The sequence below is a fragment of the Lampetra fluviatilis genome, chromosome 39 (genome assembly GCF_964198595.1).
Source record: "Lampetra fluviatilis chromosome 39, kcLamFluv1.1, whole genome shotgun sequence".
NCBI lineage: Eukaryota > Metazoa > Chordata > Hyperoartia > Petromyzontiformes > Petromyzontidae > Lampetra > Lampetra fluviatilis.
This window is the reverse complement of record NC_136313.1, coordinates 7105835-7133818: the sequence shown is the minus strand read 5'-3', so window position 1 is coordinate 7133818 and position 27984 is coordinate 7105835. Positions and strand designations below refer to the sequence as shown.

The following is a 27984-nucleotide window of genomic DNA, read 5'->3' as shown; positions in this document are numbered from 1 at the left end:
ACGTAGGTAGAAAATGAAATTAAAATTAATAAGTGATTTATTATAATTTTTTATTAATTTTAATTTCATTTTTTACCTACGTGACTTTACCGAAAAAACTAAGAGAATGGGAAAGTTTGCAAAGTTAAAATCCGGGTCACTGGGTGGATGGGAGTCAGATCATGCCTCCTGGGTCATTACATTTCGAACCCCCCCCCCAACCCGCCACCATGATGTGGAATCTACATTGTTGGCTCTATGGCAGCAGTGAAAACCGTGTGCATCCCACATGCTCTACAGACTGTAGCCACATTATCCGGGTTACAAGGACACACAAGTTTATACCACCAATATTTTTTTTAGTTGGGGGAGGGTGCATCTTACAATCCAGTAGGTGTTGACCAGATTTGTATTTAACTTGACACCACCACTACACAAGCCTGGGTGCAGTTTACATTCCCCAGTGTCTCGTAATCCAGAGAATACGGTAACACTCGTGTCCGAAGTTCATTCGTCTGATCAATATTAAACAGCGATCATGAAAAGTCACTCGGTATTAACAAACAACAACAGCGATGTCGTATCCAGGACAGTTTTTATTAAATCAGTTGCATTAGTTGCACGTCAAAAACAAGCAGATTAATTTCTGCACATAACCGTTTTGCCACGTTTGTCATCACACGTTCATCCACCCCCCCCCCCCCCCATTATTCCCCCTCCCCACCGCTAATCATGTGCACGGGTTTAAAGGAGAAAAACACACAGAACCCTCAACGCGTATTAATCTCACAGCCATGTGCTCCGGAACGGAGGCGATCCGGAGCTGCGATTTCATCTTCTTCTGCTGCTGCTGCTGCCGCTTTTGTTGCAGTCCCCACCTCTCAAGCCTGCGTTCCCCCGGTCACCAGGGGCTCGTATTCTGGGTGGGCCCTCCTCTTGTGACAAATCACGATGCAGGCGCACAGCATGCCCAGCAGCTGCGGCGGGAGAGAAAACGATGGGAAAGTGTGAGGAGTTGTACGCGTTACAAACGAGCTTTCCCGCCATTACCTGGATTGTGTTTAGTTTGGTGTCCTTCACCCGCACCTCCGATTGGCACGGTTGGCTACGTACGGTACGAAAGAAGTTGAACGTACAAAACGCACCATCGTTGGAAGATCATGACTGCCAACGATCGATTCAGTGGTTAAAACAGATTCTGCATGCATGCGACATACAAAAAAAATCGATGTTAATAAATTGATGCATTGCTGCATCCCTAATAAAAATTGGTACGTGCCCCATGGCAATTTAATTCGAAAGTTACCCTTCCAGGCTTGTGCAAAGAATGAAACCGATGATACAAATGAGATCATACAACTGGACAGAAATAAAAACCGATCATCCAATTGAATCTTAACCCCAAAACGTAATTCAAAATCAAAACGACAATTCAGTCACATGCAACATCGACATTAAAACAAAAATCAAATCACAAGCTGTGGCCGCCACCACCTCACGATCCCCGCAACGTAATCCACCTACAACCTGGACGGATTTCATTGCTCCATCTCCTAGGTGTACGTGATCTCCACCGTCCTCTTTCTTCGTTGTCATTCCGGAACCATCGACCATCAACCCTCGCGACTCGCGGCGCTTCTTGCCAACACCCACGCAACGCGGCGGTCCTCTTTCCCGTCTCTGTGCGCAACTTTTCCGTTTGCGTTCTACATTTTTCGTTCACGACCGTGTTTTTGCCGAGCCATACGGGGTAGCAGCAGGTAGTGCGTGCCTTTTTAAATATTTACACTCAATTCACAACAGGGGGTTTAAAAGTACCAACCACGTTGGCAGCTGTGCACGTCGCGACCCAAAAAAAAATTAAATCGCACAGCATAAACGCGCCGAGACCACTTACTAAAGCAAGAAAATTAACACGACAGAATTTTTTAAGACACGGTATACAAATATGCAATATAAAATGCAATAAAACATACAAGGCCGTTATTTTGTTTATGCTCTGGACAAAATCCAAAAGGAAGTCTCCTTGCCCAAGGGATTGGTCATAAAGATTCAGATTTGGGTTTTAAGCTCCACAGCAAAAAGGGAAGAGAATACAGGCTCTCCGTTCCAAGGCAAAGGAGGCGTTCTACAAGAGAAGCATTTTTTTTTATGCAGACTTGATGTTTATAGCCGTGGGACATGGGGAGATTGAGCAGTTGCTGATCACAGAGTGCGGCCCTGACATGTGGGAAATGAGTGGGTAGCAGATCACTTGGGGGCGAACTCGCATGCAGTCTTACTGGTGATAATGATGGCCTTCAACCGTGCAGATTAGCAGGCAGGCGCGAGAAAAAGTGTCCCCTGTTCAACTGATCAAGCGGTGCGGTGGAGCATATCTGCAGGAAGCGCCGGGAAAACTGATGGAAATTCCACACTCATTGCGCTGGGGGCCTTGTCGATCCGTCGTCCGACCGCCATTCAACTCCCACCCAAAAGCACAAGGGGATGATAACGATCGTAAGTTACCAGGGCTGGGGACCAATGAAAACCTGGTTTGGAATCTGATTTCAGCCACCCATGACTCAAATGGGTTTTTTGAGTAGAGTTGAAGATCTCACCCTGGTTACGAATGGACTGCATGCAAAAAGAGGCCTATAAAAGTATGAAAAATAAGAATAGGTTTTACAGTCTGGTAATACAAAAAAAAGTGTTAAGATGTTCAAACACCAAAACAGATGCCGTTTGCAAGGCATCAAAAGTCTGCATTAACCACACATACTTGTGGCAAAACAATTAAACAAACATGCTCTGATAATATATGCATCGTTTCGCGTTTGCACGTCTTAACACCTGTTTTATTGCCAGAAAGGTTGATATCCATTATTTTTTTCTTCATTATTTTTTACAAAAAGGTCCCATAGATACTGTAAAATGGAGTGTCACTTGACTCGGCACATCCCAGCCATGAGGATTCACATATTCCAATAGTCAAATACCAACATCTCCATGCCGGGCCATACAAAGATGTTGGCGCCATCGAATGTCAAAAAAGGCAACTGAAGAAACACCCAAAGTAGTTCTATTAAGCCATCTTCGGGGGCCATATACCCCAAAAACATGAGAAGACGTTACACTGCTCACAGATTTATGAATGGGAAATCCTTAATCCGATAAACTTAAACCACTTCCTTCAGACTCATGCCCGATGGTCCGTGACAGCTCTCGTGGTTTTAACTACACACCAGCACCGAATTGCTCGGAGATATTGAGCCGCGGTTTTCTGGAGGCTGGAAAATGTTACATCCCGAATCACTTCCCCACACATGTTACACTGCAGAGCTGGGGACATCTAGTTGATCAAGTTGACTAGACTACAAAATAACACGGTGGTCAATTACCCCGGGGTCCCTTTGAAAATTATTGCAGCCCCAGTATCCCGTCCACCCGCGTCTCTAAAAAAAGGACGGAAATCTCCTGCGGGACACGCACCATGCAGGGCAGCCGGCGGGTGCCAGTAAACGGGAGCAAGGTCGGTTATCCTGTCTCAACCCATCCATTCGGATGCCCAAATAGAGAGAGACGCCCCCGAAATGCTCTGGCTCGTTAGTTTGCCTTCTTTTTGCTGCTCGGCGCACCTTTCGTCAATAGATCAGCGGACGCCCGCTCCCGTTACAACGAGCGGGCCCAGCAAAAGGTTGCCGAGTGACAGTAGGTCACTCTACCCATTCCCTTCTGTGCGCGTGGCACAGTGTTCCCAAGCGCACGCCGATAAAAAAAAAACACGTGCGCTGCGACGTGGGCACAGTTAATATTACAGAACAATGATCGTCCGCCCGGTTTCCCCTGCGACAATTATTCTGCCTTTTTTTATTTCTTGCTCGAGCACCCAAGGCAATTACGTTTCTCTATCGCAATTCGGCACGAGTAACAAAGTCAACAGGGGCTGTCGCTTGAAGGGCTCCGCTGCCTTGGCATGGTGGTGGAATTGAAAAAAAATCGGACTCGCTGGATGCCGAATGGAGACGAGCAGCATAAAAAATGAAATTAAAATTAATAAAAAATAAAAACAATAAAATCACGACGTTTCGGAGGCAACACAAGCTTCCGTCTTCAGGTGAAACCGTCACAGCAAAAAATCTGTATCAAGTGATACAGACTTTACCGAAAGAACTAAGAGTATGAATCCTTGCAGTCACGAAAGCTTCAAATCTAGAGACGAGCAGCCCCACCCATCGCTCCATTGAGCAGGGACGCACCGAACATTCTGCGGCGTAATAGTCCACCGATTTGCCCAATATGTATTACGCACACACATGGACACCGACGATCCACTGCTGGACGAGGGGTGCTGATCACGGGGGCATGTTTGACCGTACTTGACCACGCTGATCAGTGTGGGTAGATTAAGGTGGAGGACAGATGTGGGAGAGCGTAGATGTACAATATAGTAACAGATTTTTTCACACTGCCCCCCCGCCCTTGCTGCCCAGAATGCAGCCCAATAAACAAACGGTTTGGCCATGGCAGCTGTTCATTCAAGCACTATCCAGGCTAAACCTTGCTCGGCTTCCAAGATGAGATCAGGTGCAGTGTGGAGTCGTCTTCTTCAAAATAACTACGATTTAGATGGGCAGTGGACCTCCTCCCTGGGCTTTTAAAGGTCTCCCAGAGATATTACAATCCCAATTTCACTGGTCACACACCTACACGTTTTTATCCACTGGAAGATCTTCACCTCTGACTTGTGAAATGCAGAAAAAAATATAATTGTTAGTTCGTGTCGTTTAGAAATATCAGCAAACGGTTTTCATAATCTAGGTGTGAAAACTTATTTTTACATACGGCAGCGAAAAAACGCGAGTCTGCCATGTGACATCACCACCTCGTGGTGGCGCGCAGGAAATGGACAAGCACGAAAAGTCGAGCACGAAGCCAGCGCGTGCATTAGCCAAGTCACGAGCACTTGAATAATACCGCAACCGTCACTCAGTAAAAAAACAAGACAAAGATATAGCACCTTCACAAAACTGCGGGTTTGCTGCAAGTTGCTTAAGAAAAAACCAGCATCAGATGGCCACGCTTTAGGATTTTGATTCAGTATAAACACCAAACGGCTCTAACATCTCAAAAGATCCCAAGAGCGGTGGGAAGAAAAACGAGCCATCCAGAGGGCCCCCCCCCCCCACCGCTCTTAATGGACAGCGACACAAGCAGGCGAAAACTCAATCGGCTCACTATACACCATACACAATTTTCAACTGCGCTGGGGGTTTTGGTCAGCGAGCCGTCGTCTGGATTTCTGACTTGGAAAGGAATCCTAAATATTTATTTATACTGGGAGGAATCCGAGGAGCTATAAAGCTCTTTTTCACACCTGTCCAGTAGGAGCGGGTCAAAAAGTTACATTAGAAAAATATTACAAAAAGAGTGAAATGTAAAGAAAGGTAAACAGATCACTGGAAAAAATTAACTAAACCATCTTTTTATTTACTAGGTAAGGCTAACCGAGCTATTGGGTCATTTTTTAGTAGAGGCCTGGCCACAAATGATAGCTCAACGAATTGTCTTATCACATGGAAATTTATAGAAGCCAAATGATCTACATCATGAGGCCTTCCTTTGCCAGTACCAAAATATACTTTTTTTTTTGGCAACAGACACCTTTTGCAAGGAATCATGTTTACATTAACCACGATACTTGCAGTCAAATACAAACAAAAAACGATACTCTGATAATGTATGCATTGTCCTTGAAACCGATTGGTCCACACCAGAGACAGCTTTTCTTAGAGCCTAGTCTCATAATATGGTGTTCGACCAGATGACGCCAAAAGGCGCACCAAATTATCTAAACAATATTTTTTTTAAATCTCGGTCAGAGCGAGCTCGCCGCCGCCAGTTCGCGAGCTGGAGCCACGGCGCTGCAAGACGTGCCGGCTGGACAAGGGTCACTCTCACCTGCACGACCGCGTAGATTAGTGCCACCCGCATCACGTAGTTGAGGATCTCCTTAATGGTCTTCTCCACCAACGCCTCGCAGCCCTGCTCGCGCCACACGGAGGCGAGAGGAAAACTAGAGCACGCGCGCGCCATGCAGGTGGGGGTTTGCCAGATGATGCGTAGGAATATGGATGATGATGATGATGATCCTCCGTTGGCAGTGATGCAGAAGCATACATTACGAAAAGTTACACATTTGTCAATAAGACTCCCACAAAAGGAATAAATATTTATATATGGGAGGGGAAGTTTCTAGAAATGGTCCTTCATAGCAAGAACAGATGAAGATTTTTTATTTGGGTACCGATTATGTTTGGCTGTTTGACCAATTCTACGAAGATGTTTTGGCTTGTGGGAGGAAACCAGAGAACCTGAAAATCCACCAGGTACACGGGGAGACAACCTCAGGTTCAATCAACTCCTTCACTGCCATCCCACAGCCATATAGCAGCCCAAGCTTACAACACATGGTATTCCCAGGCATCCTTCACAACCCACGTTCAAACCCTGCTTTGCTTCAGAAATTGGAGGGCCCCCATTCAGGGGCGACTTGATCTTTCAGACCCGGTGACACACATGGCTGGGATGCAAGGCAACCAGGTTATGGCAGTACAGAAAGTGGGTCGATAGTCTGTTCATTGACGTTTTGAGGACTATCCCGAATATGCAAGTTTACTTGGGACAGGCAAAAAACAGGACAGGTAGGCAGTGAGAAAAAAAAAAAATCGGCCAAACGACGCAAGTACAGGGCCCTCGTGAAAAAAAAACTTGCAAAAATAAGAGAAATTTGTAGAAAACCCATTCTTACTTAGCACCTGGCTCTCAGTGCCTGCCACGTGTTCTCAGAGCAAAACAAACAAACCGCTTGCGTGCAAAAAGCAACGTTATCCGGACAATAGGGTGACGTGTTGCGCCGAGTGAATGGATGAGGAGCCAGGCAAAAAACGCACGTGCACCTTTCATCAAGGTCGCCAATTGCTTTGTTGTGTCGAGGGCAGACTTTCTGGTCCTATCCCCCTCGTGCACGCATTTGGCATCCAGCAGGCAAACCGAGCGCACCTCTTTAAGAGCGTTACGTGCTCGGTTTAACAAAAGAAGCCCTCCCGCCTGTGCTAAAGCAGCCTCATTATTAAACCGTCACTCGGTACACGTCCATTTCTTTTTGGAATACACGCACGCACGCACGACACCGGATCCCAATTATATTCCCGCATGCAGGGTTTCTCTTCTTTGCGGAGAGCCGTGCGTGGTGGGGGGTGGAAAGGCGGTGTTTTTGTACGTTAATTCAAGGCGCTATCATCAGCGGCATCGGCACCCTTTTGTGTAAGTGACAGGCGTAAAATTTTCCATCGCTCGCAAAAATCGAAAATTTCAGAAGCCGTCACCCCAAAAGCAACTCAATAATGCAATTAAACAACGCAACCGGTCCTTAAAAAAACGCAAATTAGTGACAGGAGTGTGGTTGTGGCCGACGAGAGATGATGTTGGGTGGCACGTTGCCAGAAATCCAGAACCTCTTCGCACGAAGGCGTTGGTGGACGTTGGGGAGATCAGCGTGCGCTCCGTACTGAGAGAGGTGGGCCAGCAGGCAGCAATTGAGCAAGCGGGATTGCGATGGCGTGTGGATAATGGAGTGCCGCCCGCTTGCATGCGAGTTTTTTTTTTTTTACAATGTGCACATTTTGTTTAGGATCATTGCGACGGTGCAATGCTCACAAAGATGATGATGATTTGAAACCATGTTAATCATGATGAAAGCAATTTCATACGTAGACTTGCACGTTCGGTGTCACGATTCACAAGCGGTTTCTCTTGGGCTACATCGTGTAGGCATGCTGTACACAACTGTAAATTTTGCTTGCTATTCGACATTCTTGTGGTTTGTCGACAAAAAACAAATCATTTGCCCAGGTGCCAAAGTGATTACATTGGCTCTGTCAGGTGGTGGAGGGCTATACTTTTCAAATTAAAAATGTACACCTTCACGACAATCTGACCCAAAATAAACACGATAGGAAATTACAAACTGTGATCACCATGATGAGGACGACATGTAGCTCTGAACAAAACGTGAAAATAACTAGTTTTGTGTTGCCGCTGTGACGGACGATTCTTATGATGCCGCTAATATTATTGTCGCTGTTGCTAAAGATAACGATGATCGTCAAGCGGACGCTGGTGGCTACGCTGCGTGCCTGCAACTAAACACTGCGGAGGAGAGGGTTGGTGGATCACACCGCAAGTTTTTGTAAAAAAAAATACATTTTGGCCAAGCATCCAAATATAGGACCACAGAACTTGGAAAATGTTTGGTTGCGCCGCTTCTGGCTGCCTTCCCACTTGCCCGGGGTTACCCACGCCTCGGCGCGGGTTACAAAATTCTGCAGACTTTCGAAATGCAATATGCAAAAAACAAGCCACGTATAAATAGACACGACTACGTTACCGCCGTTAACAGTGACGCTAGTGCAGCTGCCGTTTCCGACAATTCTGCTGCTCAAGCTAAAGGGGACGATTGAAACTGTTGGTGATTCGTCATTGTTGGCAAGCGTTCCATCTGTAGATGGGTCCGAGGCAACAATGATCGCCTCCACGTTCCTCCACCTCCCGCTGCGCTTTTCACCTGTCCGTACACCGCTCCCGTGTCGAACGTGGTGTGGCACCTCCATTCTTTTCCCGAAACAATCGATCATCTCCTTCTGCAAGCCGTTCCGTCTCACTACGACATGACCAATCAAGACGCATTTCCTGCTGCGCATGATGTGTAACCTATATTAATGCTCACGTCCCCAGTAAGAACCCCCAATGCAACCCACAAGGAAAAGTGCCCAAATTAACAAAGACATCGATGCTGATAATGCTGTTGCTGATGATGCTGCTGCTGCGTCACCTCATTGTAGATGTCCCCCGGATGCTTCATGTTGCCATCACAGTGGGTGACATTGCTCCGGCAGCAGCTGACAGGGACGCTGTTGTTGGCCGTGCGGTTGAACCACGGACGATCCTTCCAGTCCGAGTAGTTTTTGACGCCACAGCACTTGAGCTAAACACAATGACAAAACACAAAGATCCCTCATGTTGCCTTTAACAGGCCGTTGAGGCCAATTGTTCAGCAAGCACCTATGAAGGCCGGCACAGCACACGAGTTGGGGTGGTTGGCTGGCACCACGCCCGGCCGCCTTTGTCTCCCCAGTGGAAATGTTTACACACCGCACCAGGTACTCATGAGGACAAGTAGACCTAGGGGAGACCCAGAACCTGTTCAGATAATCGTCACTGGTGTTCAGCGTGAGCAGGAATTAAACCCGGGTTACTGGGTTCGTAGCGCAGCACGCCAACTGCTGCACTACCGCTCCCCGCTAAACACGAAACACATTTCACACAAAGATCCCCGAAGTAGCCTACAGACTCTTGGGGCAAGTGGCGTTAGAGATCACCGATGACGGCCAAGACGCCTACAAAGTGAACACAAACATTGATACACACTCAAAGGAAACGTTGAAATACACACACACGCACGTATTCACATGTATTGAAAACACATGGCATGGCCAGTGCCACATGATGGCACCTTTGTCTCCCCAGTGCCGATGATCACACACGTGGCACCAGCTACTCATTAAAGGCCAAGTCGACCTAGGGGTGGGCCACGACCGATTCGGATTATCACGAACCACTGCTAGTGGGCTGGGAATTTAAAAAAATGTGAGTCCATAGCGCGGTGTGCCACTACCCCCCAGATCGAGTGCGAGTACTCAACTCTTCCAAGACGTGAGCATGGAAGAATATTCCCAAAGCACCCTCAACAGAGGGGCTTCTCCAGAACTCCTTCCGCCAGCAACAGCGCAAGTACAAAATACCGCATACGGCTGCAGCTTTAACCGTCACCTTCCAATGTCCACCGAATGCCTGGTGCACTCACCTGACGCTGCACGTAGTCGATGGCGCGACTGGCCGTGTTGGAGTCTGTGCCGTTGTACTCTTCAAACACCTGAGAGATCGTCCCCTCCACCTTGTCCTTCACCTGCAATGCAATCGGCGCGGGAGAGTAACTCTTTCAGAGAGACGTCTGCAAGTCGCAGGGTGGGTGTCCCGTTCACCTCCGAATCTCAGACCGCGCAAGCGGTTAGCATTCATTTAATTTAGAGACGTAGCGCCGCTGTTTTTAAAAGACACTGTACTGTACTTGCTGCAGAAAACTGTAGCGACACGACCGCATGATAGCTGGCGCCAAAACTGTGCCACACACTCCCGCACGACCTCTTACTTCAGATTCCGTTCCGAGTCGATTCGACTCCAATCGTAGTCGGTTCCGTTCCAATGATATTTAACGTGCGTAAAATCGGATCAGAATTGGAAGAAGAACCGATGACGTAACGTAGGTCATCGGAACGGGAAGTGGTTCATACGCGGCTGGGCGACTCAGGCGGGTTCAATGGTCGTGTCAGAGTCACCACCCCAACGTCTATGCTTACAGCCTACGGCAACCGGCACTGCGCGGTTAAGCATGGGCAAATCTCACTAGCTTACACCCCTCCCCCCACGGCCCATCCTGGCTCCTCCCCCCTCCCCTTAACCAGTATATAAGGTCTCGTCTCTTAGCGCTCTCTTCACTTGATACAGTAATTTTGCTGTGACGGTTCCACCTGAAGACGGAAGCTTGTGTTGCCTCCGAAACGTCGTGACTTAATTTATTTGTTTTCTTTTAACCTACGTGACTTTACCGAAAAAAAACACAGAGTATGGATCCTTGCAGTCACGAAAACTTCAAATCTAGAATGGGCAAATCTCTTTGAGCTTCTTGGCAGAGACAGTCATGCAGCAGTGGACTGAAAAATGGGGTTTGCATGTACACACACCGACTGCAAATCAAATGCCAGTGACAAGAGGCTTGTAGTTCTGTTACTTTGTAATGCAACATCACTTGCAGTGATCTCACTAACAAGCCATGGCAGTGTGTCTGAGAGTCACTTCACAAGTTCAGTTGTTTTCATGATCAGAGTTCAACATCCATATTAAAAGGTATATTTTATACTGGTAGGAACCTCCTGGTTCCACCAGCCCACAGGGGATTATTGTGTCCGTCGTGCAGGGAGGGGCTGGGTGGGGAGGGAGGGGCTGGGTGGGGAAGGAGGGGCTGGGTGGGGAAGGGAGGGTGGGGAGGGGCTGGGTGTGGAGGGGAGGGTGGGGTTTGGCTGGGTGGGGAGGGGCTGGTCACCCCGTGGTGCCCTTATAAAACTCAACGTTTAACCTACTCACGCCGGCTTGTGCCCGCCCTCATAGTCGGCCATATATGCGGAATACACCACGCCGCCGTTGACCCTGGCCATTGACCGAGCAACCCAACGTTCCTACCAGCTCCCTCCGCAGGAATGTGTTTTTGGTTTACGGATAAAATTCTCAGAACCCCAGTGTCCGAGTCAAACATTGGCAACCACTTCCCAGAGCAGAAGCCACCACCAGGATGGACAGCAGACGTATTATTTATATTACGACTTGCTGAGCCAACAAGCAAAAACCAAAGGAAGCTACACAAGCCAGCACAAGACCTTTCTCATAAACTACAATTTGTTTTATTTGAGCTTACTTAGTGTTTGATATCCACACAAATCAGACTTTTTTTTTATTAACCCTCGGTTCGACTGTGTATTTTAGCGGTTGTTAACCAATTATATTATCGATTGTTCAATCATTGTTTTAAGAATTTATTATCGATTGCAACAAGCCAGGACTAGGTAAATCAAATCAATTTCAATTCTAGTAACGATTGAATAGATTCGCACCCGCAAACGTTAAAAAAATGCACGGCGTGTTCCAACGCGATCGGTCACCATGGCAAGGGAGCAATGACGGGGTCCATCAGTCATCACGTGGTATGGTGAAAAAAGGATCCCCGCCACCCTTCCCCCCATGTAACCATGCACAATTTTGCCCGATGGCCTGCACTATGCCCCATTTACTGTTCCTCCCCAGTGCTGATGCTTACACACCGCACTAGGTACTCATTTAAGGTCGAGTCCACCGAGGGGATGGCCAAGACGAGTTCAGATATTCGTCACTGTTGTTGGTCGTAAGTGGGAACTGAAAGCGGATCGCCGGAAGTCGTGAAACGGTGCGCCAACCACTCCACTACCGCTCTCCACGCTCCAGGAGAGGGTGGGACAATCATTTAGACATTTCGATAGGTGTGGCAAACCAATAATCGATTTTTAAAATCATATTTGCATGCTATAATTAAAGAAATTAACTCCAAAATCCGAACTGGAAAATGTAAAAATTGATCATTAATCCTTAATATTAATGATCTCTAGGGTGACATCTAAAAATAATGGCACTCTCTGGCCATCACATCGCTGTTTTACACAGCAGCGAAGGGCAGACGCACACCCATGGATTATTCACAAGGGTTATTTAATGTAAAAATATGCGTATAAATTAAACACGAACGTTGATAGTTTACCTTCAAAAATGTGCCCCTTTTGAAAAACTGCAGCTAATAGAATATTAAAAACGTAAAACATTAAACTTAATGTACGGGGTTCCCCCTCGCTTTATGCGGTAGATGCATCCAAAAATTGTCGCACAAGGGAAAAACACACGAGTAGGCACATACAATACAGTGTTGTCCGACCACAGCTTCACGAGCGATTTTAAACCGCATAGTGAACTTTGTGTAGAAGTAGGGTCGCCGCATATACGCACAATCGTACAAACAGAACATACAAAGCGTGTATATACATATTTTTATCTTTTCATCATCCTGTGGTCCCCATTTGCTTAGCAAAGTTTTGTTAAATTTTTTATTGGAAAAATATTCCACGTGGAAAATCCCTCGAGATGGAACGTCTCTCGTTGGCAAGGGTGTCCACCGATGCACACGAAGCCAAGTGGCTCTCAAGCCGCGTGGTTTAGCGGGTAAACCCCGAATTGGCTTCAACGTCTCTGCGTCAGTATCGTGCGCCAATGGCCTGCTTAAATTTCGATTTAAAGCTTTCGTGACTGCAGGGATTCATCTTCTTGGTTATTTCGGTAAAGTCACGTAGAATGGAAATAATAAAATAATAAAAATAAAACATAATAAAATAATTATCACGACGTTTCGGCCATAACGCAAGCAGCCGTCCTCAGGTGGAGAGCAGGTATGTCGAGTAGACAGACTCTGTAATTGCTGGGAAAACGGGTTATGGCCGAAACGTCGTGATAATTATTTTATTATGTTTTATTTTTATTATTTTATTATTTCCATTCTACGTGACTTTACCGAAAGAACCAAGAAAATGGCCTGCTCCTTGGTGTACGCAAACGAACATCCGATCTGTACATGCGACCGCGTAATGAGTATCGCTTGTCTACAGCGCTCTCATCTATTAGTTAATTTCTCCATCTCAATCTGTATCTGTCGGTGGGCCACTGCTCTGTGGGACACTGCAGGAGCCTCCGCGGGCAACGTCTGGCCCCATGGCTGCCAAAATTTATGCCAACTCGTTTAAGTTCCGGTGTTTTGGGGACCCGGTAGTCATCCCTGAAGCCACGCACCTCGACGAGGACTGCCAAGTGTACGCGTCTCTGCACGTCTCCAGTACCTGGCCTCTGTACGCATAGCCCAGGAGAGCAGCCACCACCTCCAGGGAGAAGATCACCAGCAGGAGGATGAAGAACTGCAGTGGAGAGGTGACAAAGAGATCAGGGGGTTGCAGGTTAACAAATACATAATACATCTGGTTTACAAAAACCACATTCAGGGTGAAGCGGTGGCATAGTGGCTAGCACACTGCGCTCCCAACCCAGAAACCAGAGTTTGATTCCTCGGCCACGACCAACATCATCTGGCGAGCGATGTCTTAACCAGCAGAGTTCAGAATGTCGCCTCGCCATTTGCTTACCATTGCAATGGTTAACCGTCAACAGCATTCTGTTGTGACCTACGATGACGCCGTGACTTGTTGCTGCACCGTGCGTGGCAGTACCACGCGAGTAACTTCTGGGAGAACGGGTCTCCTCCTCGCCAGCTTTGACAACCGGCGTCTGCCGCTAACAAGAAAACGCAGCTTTGCCTGTAGGATGCATCGTTAGCAGTGCGTGCTCGTGTCTCAGCTGCCCTGCGCAACCGCCACCGTCGCCGCCGTCTTCTCTCGTCGACTCAAGCCACCCGAGCCAAAGACAATCCATCAATGGGTTTGCTTTGGGTCAAATAAAGTCAATAGGTGGCCAATTGATCAACTGCTGATAAGGGGAGGTCGTCATTATCATTATTGATGATAAGTGGCTGGGAGTTGCGGGTTCTTGCTACACCAACACCATGGCGTGCCATGGCCTTAATAGGAGCTCCCTAACAGCAATAGTTGACAGCCTTGTCCTAATATTTTTACGTGACTTTACCGAAAAAACCAAGAGTATAAAAAAACACCACATCCTTCCCTTCTGCGATGAACGCCTGCCAGATAAAAGTATTTTAGGACATCCCATCAGCCATACGGCCTACTGGGAATGCATAATTTCAGCAGCATTAGTTCACACGCAAATTCGTCCAAATAATGTTTATTCTCGCAGTGTGTGTTTGAGGGTAGATGAAAGTAGATTAATTCATTGTGAATTTATGTACACGAGAATTTATATATCTGTGCATGTACATAAACAGGCCTGGAGCATAATGGGTACAGGGTTTGGGACTCAGGATTGAAAGGCCATTACTTTTATCTTTAGCTAAACAAGAGTTGGGCTAGGCCAAGGAGAAGTGGAAAAAATTTTTTTTATCGATTTTCTAATGGAGCAATTAATAACGGGCCCGAGACCATAAAAATTACGACACCGAGAACCCAGTTTAACCACGGGTGGCTGAAATCTGGATTCAAACCCAGGCTCTCAAAAAGGTGTGGCTTCGTGTTTTAACGCCGCTGTTATCATCACTCCCAGAGCCATCCGACACTCCTAATAAGGTTATTTGTATTTTTTGTGTTCAGTTATCGATCACTTGGACAAACAGACATGCGCACACGTACACACACACGGGACACAATCAATATCGAGGCAGGATATGGAGCGCCGCTGGGAGAAGGAAACATTCTGCTTCTACGGAACAGAGGCAAATGAAAATAATGTTTCCGTAAACAGTTCTCAAGTCATCACTCAAGGGAGAAACGACTGTGCACTGTATCACCGTTTCCCCATGTAGGCAAGCAAAGTCGTGCATTACAAATTGCACAAAAATGCCAGCCCAAGGTCACCTCGAACATTTTCTGTGCCCTCTAGTAAGAGACGCAAGCCTTTGTACGCGACCAAGGAAATACTACAAATTTATATGTAGCCTCTTGGAACCTAATCCTTTATCAAAATACAAAAGTCGTCTTGGAATGCATTGTGAACTCATGATGGGTGGCACTTAAGGGGGTGGCCAAATAGGAGGCTTAGGGGGCTCATAATGGCCATGCAAGAGCCACTGAGCCACATGCTAATGTAGCAGCTTTACGGTTGGAATCCCACCGACATTAACGGAGATTTTAAACAGTGGCAATAATCCAGGAGAAATAAAAACGCACATTTCATGCAGGAATCTCCTGGCTACATACCGCACATTGGAGTCGCAATCGGTTCGTTATTTATTTTCGGCTCGTCTCATTCCAGCTCTGTGGGCTAAACAGGTGGCGTTTTATTGCCACACCATGCAACGATTTTCTCGACGCGCGTGCAGACGCACCACCTAGTGTTAAAGAGGGCCCTTAACATTATTCCACGCTTAGAGACGCGATGGCCTCCAGGATTGTTTGCTCACACAGTGTGATGTCACGCCGCTCGCTCGGACAGTCGCCAATAAAAACTTTTCCAAATCTCGTGACATGACGCCGATAGGTCACTTATAAATTCAGAATTGTTAGATCTTTTTTTTATCTCCCCCCTCCGCACCAAATTGATCAAATCAAGATTCTGCTTTCAGAATCATCCCACGAGACAAAGTACGTTTTCTTCCAGCTCCCGCAGTGCCACAACCCTTCCTGCTAAAGCACAGCCCTCAGAAGTTGAGAGAGCTACATCAAAGATGCCTTCAAATCAACCTCTGGCACACACTAAGAGAGAAGCACTTTTTTCACGCTCCACATGTGATAATTATGTGCACCACACGAGTCAAACCAATAGTTTACTTTTCTGAGATTCAGAAATTCAGCCAAATTTACGTAATAAAACTGTAGGTGAAGTTTTTATTTATTTATTTCCTCGGTCACCAGGCTGAGACCATCACCTCGCTACACGCGTTTGAGGGGATGTCTGGAAAGGAGATGGAGCGATGAACTCTAACGCTGGTTGGATTACACTGCAGGATCACGAGCTGTGGTGGGGAGGCAATGGCTGGTGATAATTTTGACTCCGCAGGTCAAAAAGAATTGCTGTTCGATTAATTTCGATGATTAAAATTCAGTTTGTGCGCATGTGACAGGTGGATAATTATTACAATGGAGGATCATGAGGGGAGGCAGCAACTTAGGGAGGCCTTCATCTAGCAGTGGATTGACCTTGGCCGAGGACGATGACAAAAAAAAAGCTTGCTTGGAATCGCATTTTCAAGTGTACAATTGGAACGTACGAGTCATGGCAAGATTCATTACGGAACATTGTTTGAATTTTTTTACTCATCGCTATTATTATTCTTGGTTCTTTCGGTAAAGTCACGTAGAATGGAAATAATAAAATAAAAAAAATAAAACATAATAAAATAATATGTAATTACGTTTTTTTTTATTTCCATTCTACGTGACTTTACCGAAAGAACCAAGAAGTTGAATCCCTGCAGTCACGAAAGCTTTAAATCGAAAATTATTATTATTATGCACGCTGCGTAACATGTTCCCGTGCAAATGCTCACGATGGCCCCATTGGGTACCCAAACTTTCGTTTGCTCTCGCGCAAATAAGTGCCAAAATTTAGCGCCTTCAAACTTCAGAGCTGTCGACAACGACGCCCACAAATTCCCTCGCTTCTCCCACCCGAGGGGGCAGGAAACCTTCCCCTCGCCGTGGAGAACGGGAAACCTCAACGCACGTGGGAGGAAAGCGTCAAGTTTGACACCTGGCCCCTGGGTGGGTGGATGGATTTCGGCGCTTAATGGGAACACAGCTTGCGCAAACCTGCCAACGCAGTCGGTGCGACAGCAGTGCGCCACGTGGCAGGTGAAGCAAGGGTGGCTCAGCGAGTCACACAGAGCTGACAACGTAGAGATTCTGTACAACCATCTGTTATCAAAAAACTAATTATATTCTTGGTTCTTTTGGTAAAGTCACGTGACTTTACCGAAAGAACCAAGAATACGAATCCCTGCAGTCACGAAAGCTTTAAATAAAAAAAACGAATTATTATATTCCTAGCTCAAATAAAAAAACGCATCAACGCCTATTACAAATCCAAGTGTGGTTTGTTGCTGCCTTGCAGCGCTTTCTTATGACCTGTGCTTGGCAACTGTGACGAACACAAACAGAATATCAAAAAGTAGGCCAGTTGCTCTCAGCCTAGTCTCACGATAATTGCCCAGCACGTTAAAATGAGATCTTTCACGAAATTTTTACTAAATTCCAGCCCAAGATAATTAACAGTTTTAAACATATCGGCATGTGCGGCAAATTCCACAAAAGTGTGAAAAACTAATTCTATACGCATCAGGCCCCGCGCGTTTCACGACAAGAAGCCGACGGTGCAATTGGGGGGAAAAAGAAATGTATTTGGCAAGCAGACAAAAAAATAAAAATCTAAGAGACCGGGGATTTCATTGAAAGACGGTGCTTCGTTCCTCTCAACGCCCAACTCTGGAATTCCCCCAGTCTCATTTACAAAACGGATTGTCGGGAGTAATGCGACAGTGTCTTCTGGTTGCGTCACAGACGAAGCAAACGGTTCAAAAGTCTCCTTGCTGAAACTAAAATGACAAACGTCAGTCAAAAATCGGTCTTCCCGACGAATAATTTCCAAACACAGCAAATTGCCTCGAAATTAAAAAACCTAAACTACTACACAAGCAGCGGGGGTAGGGTGTTCTTTACACCAATGGTCCCAAGCCAGCGTTGAAAATTCCAAAACCTTGCTCAATTCTTACTACTTAAACAGTGCCGTTTGTTTCTGGCGGCTTGGCGTTTTGTTCCTTTGGTTCCTGTGCTCAGCAACTGAGATTTAAAGAACAAACTCCCCAACCCTCCCCAAAAAACAACCGTGTGCCATTTGCTTACGTTATGTAAACAATCACCGCAGTCACTCTGCCTTTTAAATCCGCTATTGTAACTTAAAACAAACGGCCAATTCACCTCTAAAATGCTAGCTGCTGTGCACATTTCACAGCTTTGCCATTACGATTTAAACCCTCCCCCCCCTCTACGCACTGGGCTTCCTAGACAGACAATTTTTATTTTATTATTATTCGTTATTTATCCCAGGAAAGCCACAAAAAGCCCAAAGACTATTTTTAAAAAGGGGTACTGCTAACATGTGAATGTTGAACTCCTTTCGCACCGTACATAGCCAACAGTGCCAATCGGAGGCGCATTTGTATGTTTGACCAACACAGATTATGTTGTACATTTTTAGCTAGGGAGGAAAATCAGAGGGACCCCCCCCCCCAGAAAAGCCATGGTAGAATGGCTCCCAGCATGCACCATGTGGTCAGTCGGGGTGATAAGTGGCAGAGAGAGGACTCCAGCTGGGCTTGATGCCATGAGAGGGCGCTACCCCCCGCACATCACATGACTGAGATGTTAAAATGCTTCAAATTCTCACCAACAAAGCTTCAGAACCCTTGTAGGACTGCCAAGGGCACGAAGCCTAGATGTGCAGCTGTATATCAGCAGATAATTGCTTTCTGTATAACAGCATTTGCCAAAAAAGTTAGACGACGCAGATTTGTTAAGACAAATTAAACAGTTACAGTCTTCAAAACTGTTAATAACGAGAGAAAAAAATAATTATCGTAACAGCACAGTTAAAAATAAAAAAACACAGATCAACCAACGGGCTTTCTGGACGTACACTTGCCAACCATGTCTGGTATCCCTGCTTCGTATATGCACATTGAACTGCTTTCGATAAACTTGACTCACTGCTCTTACAAGCAGTGGGTCGAGATCATCTACACAGATGGCCACGAGCCAGTGTCAGAAATTACGTATTCTGAGAGCAGCGCCAAGTCTAATCATGAGATAACCACACTGGAGTTCCCCCACAAAGTGGAGCTCGTTTTATCGACCACGGAGGGATGACGGGGACGAGTCAACCCAAACGAGCATTTTAACTCGCAACCTTCCGGCTGCTCGCCACTCGCTTCACCACCGAGCTATTTGGCCGGGTTGACATTCAGGATGCGTGAGTGACATCGTAGCATGCCGGACTTAAAGACAAATCCTCTGGCCGTGGACATGCGCCATGGCGGTTTGCGTTTGCTGCACGCTCACCGTGGAGAGGCCGCACTTGCTCTCGCGCACGGTGGCGCAGCAGCCCACGATGCCTACGACGAACAGGAAGATGCCAACGGCGACGACCACCAGCGGCGCCAACAGCGCGTAGCGGTCCTCCAGGAAGTGCTGGTAGCTGTCGTAGGTGATGAACACGTAGGCGCCGATATAGCACAGGATTCCACCACCTGCCTGCTCGCACACGCACGCACGCACACACGCGATGACCAGATGTTATCTCCCTCGCTTGGTATGTAGAAGGTCGTGAGTTCGGTCTAACCCTGACGCCTGCATATTTGGAGTTTGCACGTTCTCACAATGGTCACGTGGATTTTTCTCCAGGTCAGGTTTTTCCTCCTAATTTAGAAACCTGCGTTTGTATTTTGCTGCTATAAATTTGCAGATAAGCCACTTCGATGAGCTATCATTGTGGCCAGGTCGCTTCTGAAAAAGAGATGTATAATAGCTCAGTGGACATTGCCTGGTGAAATATTTTTTTTTCGCTTTTTTAGAAAGATTTCCCCAACTATAGTTTTTATTCAAGGCACTTGCCAGCTCACAGAATCCCATTTTATCTCTCCACCAACTTGGTTCCCTAATAAGCTCAGTGGGCTTTACCTGCTAAATAAAATGTAGTAGTTTGAATAAATAATCACCAATGCTATTGCACCCATGTACAAAAAACTAAAAATCCTCCATATAGCCTTAACAGTCTGTTGGAGCAAGTGCTGTTAGCGAGCACCTATGAAGGCTGGCACGGTACACGAACGAGGAGGAAAGTGCCCAACACCATGCCTGGCCGCCTTCGTCTCCCCAGTGGTGATGTTTACACACCGCACCAGGTACTCATTTAAGGCCGAGTCGACCTATGAGATGTCCAGGACCGGATAACCTTCGCCATTGACACCAATCGTAGGGGCGGGCAGGAAACAATACCAAGGTCACCAGGCTTGTAGTGCAGTGCGTTAACCACTGCACCACCGCTCTTTCCAATTCATTTCAATTTTATGTTTTAATTCAACAGAACATTGCTGTGAAGCGTTTCCCAATGTTTTGTTATGTACTGCACACTCCGACGTTTAAGTTACAAGTCTGTTTTTAGCTCCGCGTGTATCAGGTTGCAGTGTCCTGCTGTCCCGTCATGACTAGGGTCACCCTTGTTGGTGACGTGTTGTCCAAATGGGGTTCCAGTACATGGTGAAATAAACTCGAATGACGACGAGGCTTCATTATCACCCATGATCAATTCGCTGCTGGATAAAAGACCTCCCCCTAGTGTCTCACGATGCAACAACCCATCTGGCACCAGAAGCCCAAGCATCTCCCTGAAAAACTGTCATCTTTGTAGGTCTTAGCCAGCGGTGGCAATTTCACACTCCTATATACGATGGCCACTGATAACTTAAAAAAGGCACTTAATTTATGGCCCCAAGGGACGATGGGCTACATCGAATAGACCCGGAGTCAATTATAACTATAAACACAGCAGCACTCAAATTATAGACCCAACTACATTGTGACTGTAATTCATTGGATGCAATTATAACTGCAATTGACCCAAGGCCTGATGTTGACCCCAATCTCCAATTTTCCTTTTTTCATTTACCCAGGAAAGACTCAGAGCTGTCAATTTTTTTTCGTTAAGACGGTCCTACTAAGTTTCACAGTGAGTGGTGGACGACGGCTACGCATTTTATCCAAACGAGCAAGTTGGGGGGTGAATTTTCTCATTTGTAAAAATGCCCCTTTGCTTAAGCAATGTGGAGCAGTGCTCATATCTCCCTGCGTGGCCCTGACGACGACAGAAAAAATTCCACATTCCTCATGGGTGCTGGATATTGAAAAAAGATCAACTATGATCGTTATTCGTGAGAGCTTTCCTATTAACCACAGTACAGCAACCAGCATTGTTTAGACATATCGTAAGGCAGCAAGACCTCTGGCACAGCCAAATACCACTTCCCGAAAAAGACCTCGTTGTGCCCAGAAATCACCTGCTGGAGCCCACTTCGGTCACGACCCGGCACAACAGCACACCAGCACACATGGCCCTACTCTTTGTTTTGAATAACGCAACTCGATCTGTTGACGTTCGCTGTGCAGCAGACTGCAGCGTATTTCTATTATTGCTTAGTTGGCTTTGGGACTCAGACCGAAAATCTCTGCAAGAAGTGGGGGGGGGGGGAGGAGAAAAACACTATCGGTCGGCCAAGTCAGGACCCAATCAACTCGCTACAACTTTTATTTTAACTTGTGACCTTCTCATTGTGAGTCAAGTGGACCGCCAGGATAGAACCCTAATGGCAGGTTTCCTGATCAACCCCACCGGGAGCGCAAGAGAAAATTGTCGACTCGGTCTAGGTAAACAACTTGTGTCACACACAAGCGCAAACATAACCTCTGCTATTAGTAGTGTGCACTTCATACAACGTGTAGGTTCAAAGCTCAGCCAACACATCTATATGGCCACTAACAAGTGTACAGATCAGGGTTGCTTTGAGAAACCGAACCGGCGCTGACAAGATCCTGGGTTCAAACTGGGTTTCAGCCGCCCACCCGTGGTTAAAAATGGAGGTTGTCAAGTGCAGCGAGTAGCCTCAGCAAGGTCACCAATGACCATGCAAAAAACACGTTAAACTTGATTTAAATCGAATGGATACAAATAACAAAGCATACTCTACACTAGTTAACCGTTTTTCTGCCTGGAGCCCTCAAATCCCACATTGATAAAAAAACACACATCAAAAATAACAAGCGTGGCATTTTTTTTGCAAGTGCACTGGTCGATGAGGTCCTTCCTACACCACGCAGATCGTGGGAGATATCATGACCATACTTCACCGCACTGGTCGGTACAGGTTGAAGGTGACGAGCATAGAAATACAATAGCTCTTGCTGCACTGTGCTCCAATTCCTACCTCGTGGCCCCCAGAGCCTATCGACAACCTGTTTGTGCAAGTTGGTCACCTATCCAAAGCACTCCCTTCCATGCTCAGCGCTTCGTAGCTTCCGAAAGCTGACAATATTTGGGCAACATTCTGGGTAATTTGGTTACAGGCTAAAAAAAAATAACCACGATGGTCACATGGATAGACCCCACCAGGAAAATGCGGAATTGCCACCACTGGCTCTGGATGGTCAATGCAGACGAGCCCTGTCCCATGCCAACTTGAGCAAGAAACCACTGCGTTGACATTTGCAAAACTTGGCAAGAAACGGACAACATTTCCATTGGAAAATGGAGCAGAGAGCAGTGAGACTACATAACGTGTCATAGATGGGCCACGAAAGAAGACTTCACATAACTACTGGAAAGCCCCATCAATTGCCTCTTAGTCACTATGTGGTTGCCACCGATATGCTGGTGTTCACATGCCAAGCAACGCAAACTGTTCAGTTCACAGCGATGAAGGACAAATTAAGCAATCACCACATTTGATGCGATTACTTATTGTGTAATAGTCATTGGTGAACAGGCTGAGACCATAAACCTCATTACAAGTTTAATTATAGGCAGCTGATACCAACATTTAGAGACTTAGTGATGTGTCAGCATAATTACTCGGACAAGATCATAAGCTACTTGAGCCACCCGTTTTGATCAAGATTAGTGGACTCATCATCTCAATGGAAGTTGTGCAGTCCATCGTGAAAGCAGCCCATAGTTTACCGATAAAATATTACAATGTTACGGCTGTACCATTATCTTTACATTGCAATATTAATTTATTGAATACTCTTTGCAAGCCACTGCTGGATCAGTGCCTCCCTATGCCATGCGGGCTGCAGGGCGGTTATTTAACCATACTTCACCACACTGCAGGTTGGGAGAACAGCTGAAATGGAAAGGCACAATATTGCAATAAGTGAAAACAGAGCTTCACTAAACTGATGAGCCTTAAAATGGGTGAAATACAACGATGTGGCACAATGATCACAAACGCACGACTCGCTATCAGATCACGAGTTCAAATCCCAAATGTGGGTGAACTTGACCCATCACGATTCCTCCGTGGTTGATAAAATGAGTACCACGTTGCGAGTAGTCAAGCGGTTGTCCTATGGACAGTCCTCCTGGTCCCTTGGAATTGCAAAGTGAAAGTTCCCACTCCTGCTTCTGATCCGTAAACAATGAAGGACAGCTCCTGGTCACGTTTGTATGATTCTTAGCGATCAACGTTAAAGTTTAACGCTGCGTGGGACAGAGACTTTGCTGGAACACTTATTCATATTCTTAGTGCAATATTAATAAATCCACTTTGTTCCGGAGGTCCAGATCCAGGAACGCTAGCGAATCTTAATGTACAGTATTAACGTGCCAGGCTCACGAATTGTCATCCACAATGTTCAGGTACAACCTTAGAGTTCAGGGTCATGTGTCCCCGGAAAATAAAAAGCGCCTAACACAGCACTCTGTACGACTAGAGAGACATTGCTTTCGATATTGGAAGTTTTTTGGCCGCTTAAAATACTTCCTTGTTTCACACCCGGCCGCTTTTGTCTCCCCAGTGGCGATGTTCACGCACCGCACCAGGTACTCATTTGAGGCTCTGAGTCGAGACCGGTTCAGATATTCGCCACTTATCGATCGTGATCGGGACTCAAGCCAAACCTGGCTACGCCATCGATCACAAACAGCCGACATTCAACGCCGGGTCACGGAGTCGTCACGAAACGCGTGCCAGGCTAGGTGCACTTTGAGGCCATTCAAGTGAAGTGCCACAGTTTCAGGTATTATGGTTTTTAACGCATTCAAATGCTAGCATCGCCCCCAGCATAGCAGAGCACACGGGAAGTTGGGGGCAAGTGCTGTTCGCGAGCACCTATTAAGGCCGGCACGGCACACGAGGGGTGTGGGCGGCTAGCACCACACCCGGCCGCCTTTGTCTCCCCAGTGGCGATATTTACGCACCGCACCAGGTAATCATCTGAGGCTCTGAGTCGAGTCGAGCCAGGTTCAGATATTCGCCACTTATTGATCGTGAGCGGGAATCGACGAACTCGGGTCGCCGGGTTCGTGGCGTAGCGCGCTAACCGCTACACAACAACCAACAACCACAACAACGACCACAACAACCAACAACGACCACCACAACTACCACGACAACCAACAACCACAACAACCGCCATTCGCCACTAAGCGGCGGCGTCACCACGGCGCTTGTGCCAGGCTATGTGCACTCGCAAGGCTACGAACAACAAACAAACACACTCGGAACACAAACATTGGCACCACATCAGGGGCTACAATCGTCCCACCAGGAGAACCGACCCCCCCTCCCACCACCACCACCTCCGCTCTCCGCGCTCACCCAGAACACGAGGTTGAGGAAGATGAGGAACGTTTTGGAAGACACCACGCCGCAGGTCGCCATCGCGCACGATGTTGTTAAACCCGTCTAGAAGTTAAAGTATAGTTTCAAAAGGCTTTAATTGTCCGCGGAAGAAGGCCCCCCAACCACGACTTGGTGGGGTTGGGTGGTCGGGGAACAGCCGACGACTGGAGCTACGCAGTAAACAGCTGTTCGGCCGGAAACACGTGGTGGGTGGGTGGGGGGGTTCTCGCCGTGACGTCAATTTGTAGCGTGGCCGCCTGATGACGTCATGTCACCACTCAACATTTTTTTAAATTTCAGATTCATCCTGTGCACTACACTATACTATACACCAGAGGTGGGACAAAGTCATTGTTATGCAAGTCCAAGTCGAGTCGCAAGTCATCAAATTCATGACTCGAGTCTGACTCGAGTCCAAGTCACATGACTCGAGTCCACATCTCATAGGTGGGACAAAGTCATTGTTATGCAAGTCCAAGTCGAGTCGCAAGTCATCAAATTCATGACTCGAGTCTGACTCGAGTCCAAGTCACATGACTCGAGTCCACACCTCTGCTATACACTACACTATACACTACACAATACACTACACTATACACTACACTACACACTACACTACTATACATTACGACACTATACACTACACTATACACTACACTATACACTACACTATACACTACACTATACACTACACAATACACTACACTATACACTACACAATACACTACACTATACACTACTATACACTACACTATACACTACTATACACTACACTATACACTACACAATACACTACACTATACACTACTATACACGACACTATACACTACACAATACATTACACAATACACTACACAATACACTACACTATACACTACTATACACGACACTATACACTACTATACACTACACTATACACTACTATACACTACACTATACACTACTATACACTACACTATACACTACACAATACACTACACTATACACTACTATACACGACACTATTCACTACACAATACATTACACAATACACTACACAATACACTACACTATACACTACTATACACTACACTATACACTACTATACACTACACTATACACTACTATACACTACACTATACACTACACAATACACTACACTATACACTACTATACACGACACTATACACTACACAATACATTACACAATACACTACACAATACACTACACTATACACTACTATACACGACACTATACACTACACAATACACTACACTATACACTACTATACACGACACTATACACTACTATACACGACACTATACACTACACAATACACTACACTATACACTACTATACACGACACTATACACTACTATACACGACACTATACACTACACAATACATTACACTATACACTACACTATACACGACACTATACACTACACAATACACTACACTATACACTACTATACACGACACTATACACTACACAATACATTACACAATACTCTACACAATACACTACACTATACACTACTATACACGACACTATACACTACACAATACACTACACTATACACTACACTATACACTACTATACACGACACTATACACTACTATACACTACACAATACACTACACTATACACTACTATACACGACACTATACACTACACAATACACTACACAATACACTACACTATACACTACTATACACGACACTATACACTACTATACACTACACAATACACTACACTATACACTACTATACACGACACTATACACTACACAATACACTACACTATACACTACTATACACGACACTATACACTACTATACACTACACAATACACTACACTATACACTACTATACACAACACTATACACTACACAATACATTACACAATACACTACACAATACACTACACTATACACTACTATACACGACACTATACACTACACAATACACTACACAATACACTACACTATACACTACTATACACGACACTATACACTACTATACACTACACAATACACTACACTATACACTACTATACACGACACTATACACTACACAATACACTACACAATACACTACACTATACACTACTATACACGACACTATACACTACTATACACTACACAATACACTACACTATACACTACTATACACGACACTATACACTACACAATACACTACACAATACACTACACTATACACTACTATACACGACACTATACACTACTATACACTACACAATACACTACACTATACACTACTATACACGACACTATACACTACACAATACACTACACAATACACTACACTATACACTACTATACACGACACTATACACTACTATACACTACACAATACACTACACTATACACTACTATACACGACACTATACACTACACAATACACTACACAATACACTACACTATACACTACTATACACGACACTATACACTACTATACACTACACAATACACTACACTATACACTACTATACACGACACTATACACTACACAATACACTACACTATACACTACTATACACGACACTATACACTACTATACACTACTATACACTACACTATACACTACTATACACTACACTATACACTACACTATACACTATATACTCCACTACTACATACATGTCAACCCGTTTTCAGTGGCCTACCTTGTTACAGACAAATTCAGACCGTATTGGTCACCCCGTGCCCTTATAAATCTCAACGTTCATCCTACAAAGCCTCATCACAAGGGATAAGGGGCCGTCCATAAATGACGTCATGCACCTAGGGGGGGGGGTCAGACATTTGTGACGATTTGTGACGAGGGGAGGGGGGTTTGAGAAATGTGACGTCACATCAAAAATGCGCAACTGTAAATAAATATAGACAACACGTTCTACTTAATTAAATATACTTTTTAATAAATATTTTCTCCTACAACATCAGAGTGCAGCGCCACATTAAATACGTACTACAATGACAATAGTTTAAAGCGATTTCAAGCATGTTTTATTTTCAAAATGGAAATATGGTTTGGGGGGGGGGCAGAGCTTTGTGACGTCATATTTGAGGGGGGGTCTGACTTTTCGTGACGCCGTGTGACGGGGGGGGGCGTCAAAATCGTCCAAAATCGCGTGACGTCATTTATGGACGGCCCCTTATTGGTCACCCCGTGCCCTTATATAATCTCAACATTCATCCTATACACTACACTATATACTACTATACACTACAATATACACTACTATACACTACACTATACA

At 45.8% G+C, this 27984-nt stretch overlaps 1 protein-coding gene across 1 annotated transcript; it reads right to left on the bottom strand.

The window, feature by feature from the left end:
* Positions 1-557: 557 nt before the first annotated feature.
* TSPAN3 (tetraspanin 3) lies at positions 558-24923 on the bottom strand. Its single transcript, XM_078874582.1, has 7 exons — positions 24695-24923; positions 19383-19574; positions 13545-13619; positions 9884-9985; positions 8852-9004; positions 5920-6003; positions 558-956 (listed from the first exon to the last, which is right to left on the bottom strand). The coding sequence occupies exons 1-7, from the start codon at positions 24755-24757 to the stop codon at positions 861-863; spliced, it is 765 nt and encodes a 254-aa protein (XP_078730708.1). The 5' UTR covers positions 24758-24923; the 3' UTR covers positions 558-860.
* Positions 24924-27984: the final 3061 nt, after the last annotated feature.

Excerpts from the sequence above, each read along its gene's own strand:
- TSPAN3 (XM_078874582.1), bottom strand. The coding sequence starts at position 24,757 with ATGGCGACCTGCGGCGTGGTGTCTTCCAAAACGTTCCTCATCTTCCTC. Across the intron at positions 9,005-9,883 it reads TCGACTACGTGCAGCGTCAG|CTCAAGTGCTGTGGCGTCAA; the intron begins GTGAGTGCACCA and ends CATTGTGTTTAG. Across the intron at positions 6,004-8,851 it reads CGGGGGACATCTACAATGAG|GGCTGCGAGGCGTTGGTGGA; the intron begins GTGACGCAGCAG and ends TGGCGCGAGCAG.